General features: G+C 50.0%; 4 protein-coding genes across 4 annotated transcripts; 2 read left to right on the top strand and 2 right to left on the bottom strand.

Moving 5' to 3' along the window:
* Positions 1–509: 509 nt before the first annotated feature.
* Positions 510–2,624, top strand: BO79DRAFT_143915 (WASP family protein; the record flags this gene model as incomplete). The annotated part of the gene is made up of 4 exons (XM_025678355.1): positions 510–719; positions 787–1,997; positions 2,040–2,539; positions 2,593–2,624. The coding sequence occupies 4 exons, from the start codon at positions 510–512 to the stop codon at positions 2,622–2,624; spliced, it is 1,953 nt and encodes a 650-aa protein (XP_025541486.1).
* A 1,277-nt stretch (positions 2,625–3,901) lies between these two features.
* Positions 3,902–5,743, top strand: BO79DRAFT_143464 (CorA family magnesium transporter; the record flags this gene model as incomplete). Its single annotated transcript, XM_025678321.1, has 3 exons — positions 3,902–4,483; positions 4,553–5,181; positions 5,239–5,743. 3 exons carry the CDS (start codon positions 3,902–3,904, stop codon positions 5,741–5,743), a joined length of 1,716 nt encoding a protein of 571 aa, XP_025541485.1.
* A 576-nt stretch (positions 5,744–6,319) lies between these two features.
* trm44 (tRNA (uracil) methyltransferase) lies at positions 6,320–8,200 on the bottom strand (the record flags this gene model as incomplete). The annotated part of the gene is made up of 1 exon (XM_025684616.1): positions 6,320–8,200. One exon carries the CDS (start codon positions 8,198–8,200, stop codon positions 6,320–6,322), a length of 1,881 nt encoding a protein of 626 aa, XP_025541484.1.
* Positions 8,201–10,395: 2,195 nt separating this feature from the next.
* BO79DRAFT_253434 (uncharacterized protein) lies at positions 10,396–10,732 on the bottom strand (the record flags this gene model as incomplete). The annotated part of the gene is made up of 2 exons (XM_025685995.1): positions 10,396–10,621; positions 10,668–10,732. 2 exons carry the CDS (start codon positions 10,730–10,732, stop codon positions 10,396–10,398), a joined length of 291 nt encoding a protein of 96 aa, XP_025541483.1.
* Positions 10,733–15,343: the final 4,611 nt, after the last annotated feature.

Below are 15,343 nucleotides of genomic sequence, written 5' to 3'. Positions count from 1 at the left end.
GTAAGTAGTGCTGAGTGAGCGCCAGCTGCTCCCAGAGACGTCGGGATCCCCACCGCGGCGTTAGTGGACTTTAGTGGCTCTCCGTCGCTCTCTCCCGCCAACGCTCCTCTTCCGGCTACTTGACCTCTTCTCCCTCCTCCCCTCCCCCCAAAGCCAGACTTGCTCGGCCACCAATCCTACACTCTAACGGCCTTTCTGTTCTAGATAGAGCCTAACTAGTATTCGTTCCTTTCTTTCGCGTCCCTAGGGCTGCCCTTCAGTCACCCATCTACCCCACAAACCCTGGGAATTCCAAACTACCCCCCTTTGTCTCAGACACATCCGTTGTTGCCGCGCCGTATCAGCTCTTATCCGTGCCTGAGGAGCAACCACCCTCTGGTACTTCGGGCTCACCAAGTTACACCAGACACCCTGCAATGCGCCTCCAGCAGGCGATCTAATTACTTCTACCTCATCGGTCATAAACCCCAAGCTACTAACACAGTGTCTTCGCGTGTCGATCCTTCGTTATGCCTTCAATCCTGAACGATAACGACAAGGAAACAGTCAGGAGAACTGTACCAAAGCCTGACAACAAAATTCTAGCGGTGGCCGTTGCGCGCCTCTACGTGGCTCACCCAGACACCCAGAGATGGACGTACACTGGTCTGCAGGGAGCTGCAGTCCTAGCAAATGACCTGGTCGGCCGTACTTTTTGGCTGAAATTGGTGGACGTATCGGTGAGCACAGCCTGGTAAATCATGCATTGTGACAGTTACTGACAAAAGACATCGTGTTGTGCCTTAGCCTGCCAATAGGGGAGTCATTTGGGACCAAGAGATCTACGACAACTTCGCGTACAACCAAGATCGCACGTTCTTCCACTCCTTCGAACTAGAAGACTGTCCCGCCGGACTGTCGTTCGCCGACGAGAAAGAGGCCAAGACATTCATCAAGAAAGTACAGGAGCGAGAAAAGCATGCGAGCAAAGAGACACGGCAGACGCCCTTTGCATCTACCCGAGGCCAGGGCCCTGCTCCGGTGGTCAACGGCAAATCCGGGGTTGGACGGTCGCTGTTTGGCAGCTTACTCGGCCATCGCTCGTCATCAGGATCTCATGTACCCCCGCCGGTGACACCTGCGGAACTGCCTCCTGCTCCATCGATCCAAGTAGCTCCTCCGCCTCCCCCTTCAGCCAGCCCATCACGCAAGGAACTGCCGTTCGACACCAATGACCCCGCATTCAAGGGCGTACTGGACGAGCTCGTACAAATGGGCATTAACGAAGACATGATCGCGGAAAACTTCGATTTTATCAAGTCTTATATCGAACAGAAACAAGCATCAACGCCCAGCCCGCCTTCTGCTGATGATCAAAGGAAAGGCAAGGCGCCGCCTCCACCTCCCCCGTCTGCGCCGCCTGCTCCGAAGGTGGCTGCCATCAGCCCACAGAACACTGGCAACAGCACAGGGAGTCGACGAGGTGCTCCGCCGCCCCCTCCCCCGACGCGGAGGACTCGAATGGATACGACGGATGACGAGCCTGCCTCGAAACGTGAACCGTCTCCTCCCAGGAATCGGTTTCGTGCGCCGCCTCCGATTGCGGATGCTGGTAAATTTGCTCACACACCATTGCCGCCTACTCGCCAACGGGCCTCGTCGAATGCTACACCCGGTCCTCCACCCCCTCCACGGCCCCCAAAGACTCCAATGGATGAGAACCAGTCCCGCTTTGGCGTTCCCCCGCCGTTCCAGGGCGAGCGCAAGGTGTCTGCCCCTCCCGCACCTCCCAGTCGGCCAGGGCCTTCAGGGCCACCCCCTCCTCCTCCACGCACTATGAGCCCTGCAGCACCTCCACAGCTACCTCCCAAAGTTCCCAATGCCTCTGCAGCAGGGCCTCCACCTCCGCCGCCCAGAAGTCCTTTGCAGCCGCCGCCCCCACCTGTGCCTTCCGCTTCCCGGCCTATTCCTCCTCCCCCTACGTCAAGCGTGCCGCCTCCTCCACCCCCGCCTCCTACGTCGAGTGTCCCCCCTCCGCCTCGCCCTCCGCCAGTTTCAAGTGCTCCTCCCCCGCCTCCACCTCCACCATCGCATCCTTCGCCTAGCGCCGGACCTCCCGCGCCGCCTCCGCCCCCACCGCCACCTACCAGCTCGGTCCCACCTCCACCCCCTCCGCCTCCGCCAGCACCAGGAAGTTCAATTCCACCACCACCTCCTCCTCCACCGCCAGGAGCTGGTGCTCCTCCTCCGCCGCCCCCGCCTCCTGGAGCTGGTGCGCCTCCGCCGCCGCCTCCTCCAGGTGGAGCTGCTCCGCCCTTACCCAAGCCCGAAGGTGGTAGGAATGACCTCATGGCTGCTATCCGGGCGTCTGGAGGAAAGGGCGGCGGTGGTCTGCGGAAGGTCAAGGATACCGAGAAGCGTGACCGGAGTGGAGCCGCCGTGCCTGGCTCAGCCAGCGAATCGTCCGCGCCGACCCCAAGTGGTGGTGCTGCTCAAGGAGGCCTGGCAGGTGCTCTGCAAGACGCTCTGGCGAAGAGAAAGCAGAAGGTCAGCGGTAGTGGTAAGTAGACACCCCCGAATGGTCAGTAATACGCGTACTAATGTGGACGATAGATGACGAAAAGGAGGACGATGACGATTGGTGAGCCTTGAAGGTACTCTCTAATTTTTCCTAAAATCAATGTTGTTGCCGTGGCTTAGACTTGTTGGATTTTGTGTGATACCTCCGTCGTGCAGCCTCTATATCCTTTCCTGTTCTTAGCATATATTCCCATCCGGTGCGTGGAGGTGAATGTCTGGTTTTTCTTTCTAGTCAGCATTTCCTGCAGGTGATCAAAAGTATGCACTGGAGATTGGAGCTGTCTGACAGCGGGTCCTTTCCCTAGTCTCATGAATGGAAACACAATGCTTGTGTATTTTGGGAACTTGGACCTCAGACGCTAGTAGGTCATTATTACAAGATGAGTGTTTTCATTTATATGGACATTTCCCAGCGTAGTCCACCCTATTGACAGTAAATAATAAGAGGTGACCAACATCCTAGTATTGACTACACTCATTCTCATGGCTCTAGACTTGACCACTTGGTCTGGTACCTTGCTAATGCAATGCCTGGTGGGGCATCCCTGCGGCTCAAAGAAAGTAACCAATGGTTCGGGCTTTTGGCATTTCCGATCTGGTGCCAAAGTGGGGCCTTCTAGAAAGGACCAAGCTCAATTAGGTAAGCTTCATGTGACAATTGTCAAAATGGAGACTTGCTTTATAGACTCGGCATATATTAGTCTACCGCCATCGTGTATCTTATAGCAAGTGGAACAGGGAATATATGATTTAGTTAACGGGGGAAAGATTACATCTTCATGGCGAGACTGGCTGTGGAACGTGACGAGGAAAGAGTAAGTTCGTGTTCAGTAGTTATGCCCTGTGTAAATTCACTCGAATGAGACCCGCAAAGAAAAGGGTCTTTAACCAGTCATTGATATTTGCAACTAGAAAACGCAACCTTTTTTGAGAGTATTTCATGAAGAGCTTTGTCATTTCTGGTATGAGCTCTGCCGACCATCCTCGTAAGGACGTATACGGCTTCACCATACTGTAGACCAAGATTATCCGATGGACATCAAATCTGTGCGTACCGCAGTAATGTATTGCTAGGAAAGTGATATACTAAGAGTCAGCCATAATATCCACCATACACTTTTCCAAGATAAAGTGATCAAACAATCATGGGAAAAGCGAGGGAATATACTGTTGAGTCCGGACCATTCAGCGCTGCCGGATTATCGTTGGTCCGAGCGGCGCAACTTGGATGCGGGAAAAAAGATGGGCGATGATATGGTTTGTTTTGTATCCAGATGAGTGCTGGTCGTCAATCTGGTCGGTGAAGCCATAGTACAAGGCAGAGATGCTGTCTCCGTCGTCTATGAAGCCTTCCGCTCCATCAGCATCTCTTCTTCGGTTTCTGCGATCACAATCCGATTCCTTTTTCTTCACAGCCAACCCAACTACTTGCGGACGATCTCTCAATAATGATCCCCAGTCTCATCATCAGCATCACACCTTCTCGCTAAGCAGGACGTCGGACTGGACAAATATAAACCCTGCACCATGCCGTGCGAGCCTAGAATCATGCCTCTTTCCGTTACCGGGCCTTTCGTCTAGAACTCGCGGTACTGTACGATGTCGGGCGTCGCTGGCTCAACGCTCTTCACCGAGTCCATTCTCCCTCCCTAATGCGCAGTTTTCACGCGCTTCGTCCACCAAGAGCAAGAGCTTGTGGCGTAGGCTCTTCGACTTCAAGCGAAACAAAGCTGCCGAATCCAAGTCATATCTCCGCCAGCCACCTGCATTGATCAATGACGGAACAGAGGGAAGCTTCAATATTGGCCGCGGATTAGTGGCAAAGGCATCTAATGAGCCGCGCCTTCGATGTACCGAGTTCGACAGCACTGGAAATGTTACTCTTGTGAATGGCGAATTCAAGAAGAGTGAGCTGATTGCCAAGGTCAGTATTGGCGGCTCTGCGAATTGTTTCATAACTCAAGAAGCGACACAAGACTGACATCAAGAATAGTATGGTCTCCTACCTCGGGACTTGCGAAAAATCGACTCGTCTACACTGCCTCATATCCTAGTGCGACCGCGTGCCATTCTTATCAACCTCCTACACCTTCGAGTCTTGATCAAGGCTGATCGCGTTCTCGTTTTCGATGCGTACGGATCCACGGACTCATACATGCAATCGCTATTTGTGTATGATCTCGAAGGAAAGCTACAACAGAAACAAGGACAGACTACGGGAGCATTGCCTTACGAATTCCGAGCGCTGGAAGCGGTCTTGATCAGTGTCACAAGTGGCCTGGAGGAGGAATTCAATGGTGTTAGAGATCCGGTCGTGAGCGTGCTCAGAGCTCTGGAAGAGGACATCGACCGCGACAAGCTCCGACATCTGCTTATTTACTCCAAGAAGCTCGGCACGTTCGAACAAAAGGCTCGCCTCGTGCGTGATGCCATCGACGACCTGCTGGAGGCAGACGACGACTTGGCCGCAATGTATCTTACTGAGAACTCGCAGGGTGTCCGACGCGAGGAACACGAACATCAAGAAGTCGAGATGCTACTGGAGTCGTACCACAAAGTTTGCGACGAAATTGTGCAGGCCAGCGGCAACTTGGTGACCGGAATTCGCAATACTGAGGAAGTGTAAGTCATCCACATTGTCTCAAGTTACTGCGTAACTGGATACTGACTCATTTACAGCGTCAAAGCCATCCTGGACGCCAATCGCAACTCCCTCATGCTTCTTGACCTCAAATTCAGCATCGGGACTCTCGGACTCGCAACCGGAACCTTGTTCTCCGCACTTTACGGAATGAACTTGAAGAACTTCATCGAAGAATCGGACTTGGGCTTTGGTGCCGTGTCCGTCACATGCTTTGCCATTACGATCGTTGTCTGTGCTTATGGGCTCGCCAAACTGCGCAAGCTTCAGCGCGTCCGCATGTGGGGCGAATCCGGCGTCGGCGGCGCATCCATGGTCTCTCTGCCTACCAGAGGTGGTGCACTAGCCAGCCACCGGCCAAATTGGCGCGCGGATACCGTTGAGCCTGTTTGGGGTAGTCTTCCCGGTGAAGGACGCATGGAGAGGATTAAGCGTATTAAAGACAATGCCGCTGCAGCTGCAGCCCGATCTGCAACCCTGAAGGCTGCTAATGTGCCTCCAACGTCGTCTGGGGACGCTACCAAGCAGTCAGAAAGTTCTTAAATCACATCTTTATGCACCGAACAAACAGTGGGAGCTCACAGAACACGGCCACTGTCACAATTGACCCACTCTCTGCTCTACCCCATCTAATCCTGTCCTAACCATCATCCCTGCTGTGGTTCAATGGCTCAGGGAGGATGACCCCGGGAGTTGAGCACGAAGTTTATCCGCTAGAGCTTATAGAATCGCATGGCAGGAGTTTGGCTTGCGGTTTGGATTCTGATACTTTCTTATTTTTGGGACTATTTTTTTTTTCCCAGCTAGTACTGTCCTTCGCTTCATGGGAGGGTCTGTATCTAGCTTGGTATACATACCACACTCAACTCACTCATGGGTTTCTTCATTTCATGGGAGCTAAATGTGCTCTGTAATGTGTCTATAGACGATAGATGTCGAGCCAGACACCGACAATGTTACATACATATGTACATTAACAACAATCAACATCATCATGTCCTTTCTCTTCCATGTACATACACAAAATCTCTATTTAATTTGCATTTCTCAGTAACAGTTTACGGGGTATCTCATCTCCACACACACATCCTATCTATACTCACAACACAACAAGCATATTCAATGTCCACCCTGCTTCCCCATCCCAGACCCCTTATTCAACCCCTTCGCCCTCTCAATCCAGATCTTCCCAGCAGCCTCAACGCCCCCCTCACGCGAACACTCCCTCCGTACAGCATCCATAACCCGCTCCAGGACCTCCTCTCCATCACCATCACCATCACCACCACCATCAGCAGCAGCAGCAGCAGACCCACTCGCTCTCTCCTTCCACACCTGCGTCGTCCGCCTCCTCCCCCCAATAACAGCCATATTCCTCGTACTCGGAATCCGCAACAGGGTCCGCTCAACCTCGTACCCGATTTCCTCCGCCACACTCATCGTCTTCGCGGTCAACGAGCCATACATGGACTTAAGGAACCCTGCTTCCGTAGTCTGCGCATCCTGTTTCTCTTTCCGGAGGGATTTGAGGTCTCCTGATGCTGGATTGCCCTCTTCCTCGTTTGATTTATCCTTCTTGCCCGCCTTAGGAGGCGGATACCGGAACCTCGCACCAGAAAGTGAATGCGAGCAGCACGGGATAGCAATAAAAGGGGACGGCGACTCAGGGCAAAGAAGCGTAGCCATGAGGGGCGTCCAGACTGTGAGTTCATCTGCGTGGTTGGAGATAATAAATGTGTCTTTTGGAAAAGACCCCGTGTGGGATTTTATGGTCAATTCTTGGAGCAGAGAGGGGTTCGTTTCGGAGAATGGTTTGGGGATGTAAATTTCCTCTGTGAGTCGTGATTGCACGGACTCGGGGAATATACTCCATGTTTTGCGTCGACGGGCGTCGAAGCCAAAGCCTTTGTAGCCTTCCATGAGGAGGACGTACACAAGGACGCCGTTGCCGCAGGCTACGTCGACGAAGCCGGGGAAGGTAGAGGAGGAGGATGTGGTGGTGGAGGTGGAGGCTTGCTCGTCTGCTGGGACGGCGCCGTACATGCTTCTCCAGAGTTCGATGAGAAATGCGGTGATTGAGAGGTCCTCGAAGACGTGCTTGGAGGGTTCGGTGCTCTCGACCCAGTTTTGACACAAATCGGCGGCGTATTTTGCTTTCAGGCGTGTGTACGTGTTTTGCACCAGGTGCTGCGGGATGACGTTGTCTTTGGCTGGGTTTTGGCTGCCGCCGCCGCCGTTGTCTGCTTTGCCGGTTAGACGGGTGCCGCGGGCGAGGCGGATTTGGATGGTCAGGAGGGCTTGTAGGGTGCGCTCTAGGCGGTTTTGGATGGGTTCGTTGGGGAAGAGGAGGAAGTGGATGGACATGGTGCCTGGGTTGGGGGAGGGGTCTGATGTTTTGGTGGTGGTGTTGTAGTCGTATAGGAAGGCTAGGGAACGGAGGAGAGGGTGGTAGAAGGGCATGTCTTCTTTGGAGGTGATGTGGGGGGTGTAGACAGCGAGGTATCGGTTGATAGATCCATCGCTTGTGTCTGTGGACTCGTTGATGTGTTCGTAGAAGTGACATGTTTGGTCCATGACTCTGTCTAGGTTCGGGTTTCTGGGGATGAGTCTCCTCACTACCGTTCTGGTGAGAGTGAAATCGGGGATTTCTCTCGCGGGCGTGGGTTCCACGTGCTCCTCGGTGGTCTCCAGGTTGCTGTTCCCATTCTGAGCGAAGGACTGCTCTTTCTGCTGCGGTGTCCGCAGTGAACCCCAGCTGTCGAAAAGGATGTCTGCCCGGTATAGATGGGTGGAGCTCATGTTGGGGTTGGCCAGGAGAAAGAGGGTCATATCTTGGATGACTTCTGGTTTGAATGAGAGGCCATACTCAGCCAGGTCTTGAGATGTGACCCATTCTTCGGTGCTGCTTGCCAGTACTGAAGAGGGCTCGAGAGTCTCAGCAAGTGGTTTGCCGGAGAGACGGGTCAAGTCTCGTGGATTCTTTCTTTTATTTCCAGTCATTGTCCTGGAGTTGAGGGGTATATATGGCTATGAATAGTGTGATTGGCTGACTCAAATATACTGCCTCTTGTCACAGATGCAGATGACTGGCTCTATATCCACTCTAGTAGGAGTGTGTCTTCTTTACAAGAGATCGATATTCGTCTTGAAGAATTCTGCCATTGGTCTCCGATTAGTCAGTGGATTCATTGCGGGGGAAATGGCAGAGACCTTGATTTATTTTACTGTGAAGTGCTCTTGTATAGGTGCTGATGTGTAAGTTGCCTCTAGTACATGCAATTTCAGACACCAACAGATGCCCCTCAGTGGTATACTTTTTGATATCGAATTCCCCTCCATCGCGTGCAGACATAATATTAGTCATCGAGTACTATGCATCATGTGACAATCATTTGTGCCCATGCCATCTACTATACGTATCTCCACGAAGCATTGCTTTTGGGATAGCTTAGATAGCTACTGCCATGTCGCCAAAGGGGACTGGTCAAGAAGGACGACTCTTTTCGCGCTAAATTAGAGGGTTATCTTCAATCTCTGGCCTATCTCCATCCTTCCATTGACGCCTCGCATGTTTAGGCAGATTATGCAGTAGGCAACAGAACCAATGGACTGACTATTGTACTATCAATGCAGCCTAATTATGAGAGCTGACCAACTCGGACTAATTCTATTAACTAGTTGAAGGAGCCTACTGCTAGTTAGTTAGAATTTAGGGGCCCTTGCTGATTTGAAGTTAGTGGACAGATAACACGCCGTTCCTCACGGGGATTGAGATTTGAGAGCTTTCCATCTACACCCGCTCATCTTTGCTTTTTTTATTCTCCGGTCGCCTTTTTTCTGGCTCCTCGTGTCTGCATGTACTATGTAGGTACGGCATGCATAGTTTCGCACCCGCCGATTGAGTTATTGATAATTTAGACCTTGGGATGTCCTGCAGCGCCGAAAAGCCTCGTATGGGCGGCCGAAGGAGGCCCGGAAATGCAGGCATCGGTTTGCCTTTCACGTACATCCGCTGAGTCAGTGGGCAGCCGCTGTTTGCATCGAGGCTCCACTTTGCGCTTTTCTTGCCATCCCGGCTTCCGCATATTATTTGTCTCTTAGACCTTCCTCGAATTGATTGCTTTTATTTGCTTTCTTGATACGGAATCGATGGATGCAGGTTGTGGACGCCTTCGTTGCCCCCCCCCTCCCCTCCTCCCAAATATACCTGGTCGCTTGCCTCGCCATGGGTCTGATTGACGTCCTGCCCGCTCTCAATGTCCGAATGTGAAGCTAGTTCGGACTTACGGAGATATACCACGTACTCCGTTGGGTGGGCCGAAATGGACCTACACTACCCAGAAAGTTGCTATTATGTGTCTCCGTACTGTGCTTGCTAAGCAGCACATCAACCTTGCTTAGCATACCCCGTGTCGAAAATCCTGCTCATCGAGTGGGTGAGCATCGTGCAGAGACCGACGATCATCACGGCCTTTATGTCTTGCGGGGTCTCGACGGAGATTGACATGACCATGACGTTTACAAAGTGTATGCTCGCACTAATTGACTAGACTTCAGGTAGTGGGCACTGCCTATCAGGCTACAAAGTACCATTGTATCTTACGATTGCCTTCGCCTATATTACTCCTTATGCACGAAGGATTCAGATGATAAGTATGATTTTTATCAACGCTTTTTACTTGGGGACATCCACAAAATTGGGTATGCCTTTGTCCCCTGGATGAACAGGCTCTCATCGAATCAAATCTGGGGTGACCAATTCTGACACGGCAGTTCTTGAGACTGGTGGGTTCAAAAACGCTAGATGTTTGATGTTACCTCGCACATGTTTCCCATGTTGCTCGTGTTCAAACCCGCAGGGAACGTGACACACCAGAGCCGATCGCCGCAAAAAGAAAGTTCCCAGAGATGAACAGGAGAATAGCAGGCCATTTCGTGTCAACACGCACCACCGCACTAACCGCTTGCTACATTAGCTTGTTCTCAACGAACCATTGCTTTAGCCTCTACGCTCCAGAGGCAATGCGCGCAGTAGCGGCATAACGACTAATATAGCGGCCATTTCCAAGGGGCCGACAGAGAAAGGTGCTAGATCGCTAGGCGACCAACCGTCAGAGACTAGACGTGCGCAACTCCGATATATTGTAGACTAGGCTACGGACTGGCGTTTTCTTGGCGATAACAAACTACATAAACTACAACAAGAACTGAGCAGTTTGGCTACTCGGACATCTTAGACCCTTGGAAGCTTTAGCATGACTCCGCACAATAATGGGGCCATCCGGCGCCCACTTGACTGTACCGTGAACAGTACAGTAATGTTCGCGATGCGCCTGGCTGGATCTCCGCCACTGAGCCAAGATCACAGATGCAAGGTTGAATGAAACTGCCCCCGCGTACTGCCTCGGGAATGCCGAGTGGCTGTTTCCGGTCAAATTTTCAAGATGAGGGGGCTGTGGCTACTTACATGGTTACATCTGTCGCGGGTAGGCCCCATAGGTGTTTCTCCTCTTGACCCTTCTGATCTTGCATTGTGCGTCGAACTCTGGATGAAATCATCCATTGGGGCTAACATACGCAATGATGTACAGAGTCCTCGTCGGTTTGTCCTGGGTCAGAAGGACCACATGAAAGTCCTACGGAGTAGATATTGCAGTAGTTGCAATTAAAGACCTCTCTCTGTCTTACTGGCAACGCCGAAATATTTCAGACAGCCAAGGGGACTCGAATGAACATGGACAATGGCGGGGTAAGACTGCGCGGGTAAGACACTACTAAATCGGATCTGCTGGGATAGTAAGATGCTTGCAGCCAGCGGGTTCAGTGGGTGAGCACCCGCGCAACCGCCATACTTTCTGATCGATCTGGACGGGCAGTTGTGGTATGTACTACTACGAAGTCTGAGTCGAACATACTCAAGATCCTGCAGAAATCGCGACAAGAAGGTTGCTGGTTGGCGGATTGCACGCATGGTCCAGCAACGGGCAGATCTAGGCCCCCGAAGATCAAATTCCTAATGAGTCGATGCCTCCTGCTGAATGCATACCAATCATCATCTGCCAAAACTCTAAGCTTAGCAGACTGAAGGAAATGTAATGTCTCAACCGTGAACAATCAAAATTCTGAAGCAAAGCAATCAGATCCAGTAGTACTACTGGAAGGATGACTGAGAATTCTATTCAAAACCCTCACGCCAGGAGGATTTCTCTTTACCCGCGCGAGCAAAAACCGAAAGTTAAACTGATGCGACCACCATTCATCGATGATTCCAGGGGAAAACAGAAAAGAAAGAAAAAAGAAAAATTGCCCTGTTTCGGTAAGATTTGATAAGTACCCGACCCACCAGACGGTACCATAGATAGTAACAGCAGCTAATAATTGAACAATGTGATTCGTCCTAGGTGTGTCCCAAGTGCCCCAGCTAGCAGAAGCTAGATGCCGGCTAGACTGGCTGGTGTGCTGCTCCACCGGCACTGTTTTGGACAATCCGGTGCATCACCCCTAGAAGGCCTGGACCGGAGGGATTTTCACAGTCTTAGCAAGGAATACAGTCAGTCAGTAGCCTGCATCCTAGGTTCATCATGCGATTAAATTCAGCTGCCCATATCTTTCTCTATCTCTTCCCATCAACTCCATCAGATTAACCAAACATTATCAACTCCAATACCAAGTACTACTGATCCATAGCGAATTTCAATATAGCTAGCTATTAATTAGTATTTTATGTGTCTCATGTTGGGGTAAGAGAATCCACACCCATATCCACATCGAAAGAAAAGGAAAAAAGAAAAATGTATACACACTCCCTATCCACCCTCAATAACCATTCATTCATAAGGTGTATCTAATTTGATGTGTGAGGAATTCCTCAGCCTCATCACATTGCCATTATGATTGTCTATAATATTATTTACTTATATCAATATTTGATCCTCTAAACATCCAATTAATATCAAACATCTAACAAGCCACACCAGGGGAACGGAGTAGAAGGTTTCAGGTTTTCTCTCAGGAGATTACACATAATAGACTAGTTAGTACTCCGTAACTTAGTAACTCCTGGGATAATCTGGAACTCCCCAACCAAGCCGGGATATTCTGGAACTCACATAAGCATATCTGGAACTTTATTAGTAAGCCGAAGCTAAGCCGCTGGCTCGCTCTCAGTACTAGTAACGTACCTTTCGTTTCTCCAGACCAGATTATTGAACTGACATCAGTGTGTGGCGAGGTGGTCACCTCAAACAACTGAGTTCAAACACACATGCAGCAATCGGAGAGAACTAACCACACATCTAAGTTTAGGGATATAAGTAGAGTATAGTATACCCTCCCGTAAGCAGCATACTTAATTACTAAATTCTAATTCTAAGTAGTTTTAAGTAATTGTTTTGTTAGTCAATAGTTACTTACTGTAAGCAAGCACAAGGCAGCCAGCCAGCCATACGTTGATTCAATTTCAATTTTCAATTTCATTTCATGCATTCATGACATCTCCGCAAACAGGTACGACTGGTATGGGAGAGGGGTTAGGTTGTCGATCCCTACTTCGCATAAAAGGTGTGGCATGTCGGGTTGGACAGTCAACACTGCCCCCCATCCCTTCCCGAATTTGTTGTTTGTTCTTCCCAAGGCGGAATTTTTTCTCCAGGTGACTTGACTGACTGACTGACTGAGACGGAGGGCAACGCTACTACTGTACTGTAGACTAATTAATGCGAGAGAAGGGGACGCATTATGCATCGATTGCATGTCACTTACAGTACTCCGTACTTACAGTGAAGTAAGTGATCGATGGCTGGATCGCCGAGTTGAGGGTGGTTGGGAGGGGAGGTAGCCTGTACTTAGTATCAATCTATAGATTATTGAGAAAAAGAAAATAGGTGTCCTGATTTTCGAGGAGGGATTTGGTATAAAATAAAAGGAGGAGTAACAAATCTTGGCTTGGTTATAATTCTGGGGTTCCTGGAGAAGGGTATCGCTGCTTGTTGAGATCAAGCTTGAGTATTGGCTGGTCATGGTCATACCCATTCGTTCAAGAGGGGTTAGGGAGTCGCTTAGTAATTACAGCACACAAGTAACTGACATACAGACTTGCATACATACTCGGTATTTTTATCTCTGCGGCTGGTTGGTTTGCCAATGATCACCAGATCTGTTCCAAGTAGTGGTAGCAATCTATTCAGGTTCTTCTTACTATTGGGGGGATAGGGAAAGACATGGCGGATCCCCAAGAACTTTTCGAACATGATGGAAAATTCTTTCAGACAACTCAAACTGAATAGACAGACAATTGACTTGATCTTTTCCCCTGTTTGACCTTGTTTCTAGCTATTTACTCGAACCAGCTTAGTGCTGGAGCTGAGACTTGAAAGTAAGTCCCCATAGTAAGATAGAGACTAACTAAAGGAGGGAAAGAGGGGAAGAGGAGTGGAGAGGAGAGGAGGAGGAGAATAGAAGGTCTGCGACCAGGCTGCCGGAAGGTACCCGCTCATTCGTACGGTGGTGTGCGCTCCCAGCTCCATATCGGTTGCAGCAGCATCTTGAGGGCAGAAACTGACCAATCTGTCCGAGGCCGATTGCAGCGGGCGAATCCCGGCCTGACCTCGACCACTAGACGAAGTGGGTTTTTCGGGTGGGTTTTGGTGACGGGAGGATGTGCAGCGGTGGCCGATTGGGTCTTGGCTGCATCATGGGTTGGCTCGACCAGAACCAAGTGGGTTGGTGCTGTCGTGTCTCATCACTCCCATCCACATAATCAGGATCTTTTTAGTTCGGTCATTTGGTGGTCTATTGTTCTTTCGTCGTCATCATCGTCGTGGTCATGATCTATTCTTTTCTGGTCTCTGTGTGTCTGCTTGTAAGTTGTGTGCCGGTTAGACATAGACTAGGTTTAGAGTAGTGCTTGGTAGTGGCAGTGGCAGTGTGTGGGAGGCACTATTCCAAGCCAATGCAATTGTGTCTGTTATCGGCGAGTGAGTGGACTCTTGCTATCTGTGGGCTTGTTTTTTTCAGGGGGTGCTGCTGCTGCATCATCTTTTGTCGCTCTATATCAGAGACGTCAAATTGTGAGTCTCTCCTAATAGGGATAATGTCAGATAGGGGAAGCCAAACATCTTGCTGGATTTTCTTCAGATACGTAAGTATGTCGGTAGTCTATTAAATGAATAGATATAGACGAGATTAATCAATATTGTCCCTTCTCCAGCATTGATGAAAATTGAGATGAGCATTATCATGGGGTTATTACTGTGGAATAAGCTGGGAAGGGAAGAGTGACCAACAAGAAAAACCGGTTTCAACCTGGCGCGGTAGCATCTCCTGGTAAGCGTGGACGATACTCGGAACGGCTTAGACCCAGTGTACAAATTAACCCAGGTACAAGGAGTTTCCAACTAATGTAGGTGCAGTCGTAGGTACCTAGCGAAAATGGACTGTGTTTTTTCCTTCCCCATCCCCTCTCCCGATTCATTATTTACTCTTTCAATTCATTCTCGCTAGTAGCTGTAGTGGTTTTATTTTTGTTGTGGTGGTTGTTATTATTATTATCGTTACTATTGCTATCAATTTGTCTGGTACAAATGATCTAGCCGATGGCTGGCTTGATGAGGGGGGACAATCATCTTATTATAATAGTACACTCTTCTAATAATCAAAATTCCATACATAATTCCGAGTCAAACTAATAATAATCCTACCTATCCTAGTCATATTCCATTGCACACGGTCTTCTTCTTTCCGATCGTTAATTAGTTAGTCTACAATTAGTATCCCCTCCCCCCGGTGGCCGATTAAGACCATCGAGATTATTGGGGCTTTTTTGGGTCGCGCAATCTTTCCCTCTCACACTCTTTTCCCTCCCTCATCTTCCTATTGGCATCCCGTTTTGGAGGGGCGCGATATTCTTGGGACATTCCTTTCGGACCATCAGTCAGACTTTCTGCTTTCGCATGCAAAATCCGGGTTCCCCTTCTCCGTTGACAGTTGTCGCTCAGTCCGCCTCTTTTCCTGCCTCCGTTTCCGGATCGAGCCCTGGCGGGGGATCCACGGCCGTTAGAGACTTTGGAAAACCAACAGAGAAAAATAGAAAATTAAAAAAAGAGAAAAAAAAAGAAAAATTAAGATAAACCGTGAAAGCTAAAA

The sequence above is a fragment of the Aspergillus costaricaensis genome, assembly GCF_003184835.1.
Source record: "Aspergillus costaricaensis CBS 115574 unplaced genomic scaffold BO79scaffold_10, whole genome shotgun sequence".
Lineage (NCBI taxonomy): Eukaryota > Fungi > Ascomycota > Eurotiomycetes > Eurotiales > Aspergillaceae > Aspergillus > Aspergillus costaricensis.
This window is presented reverse-complemented; position numbering and strand designations above follow the sequence as displayed.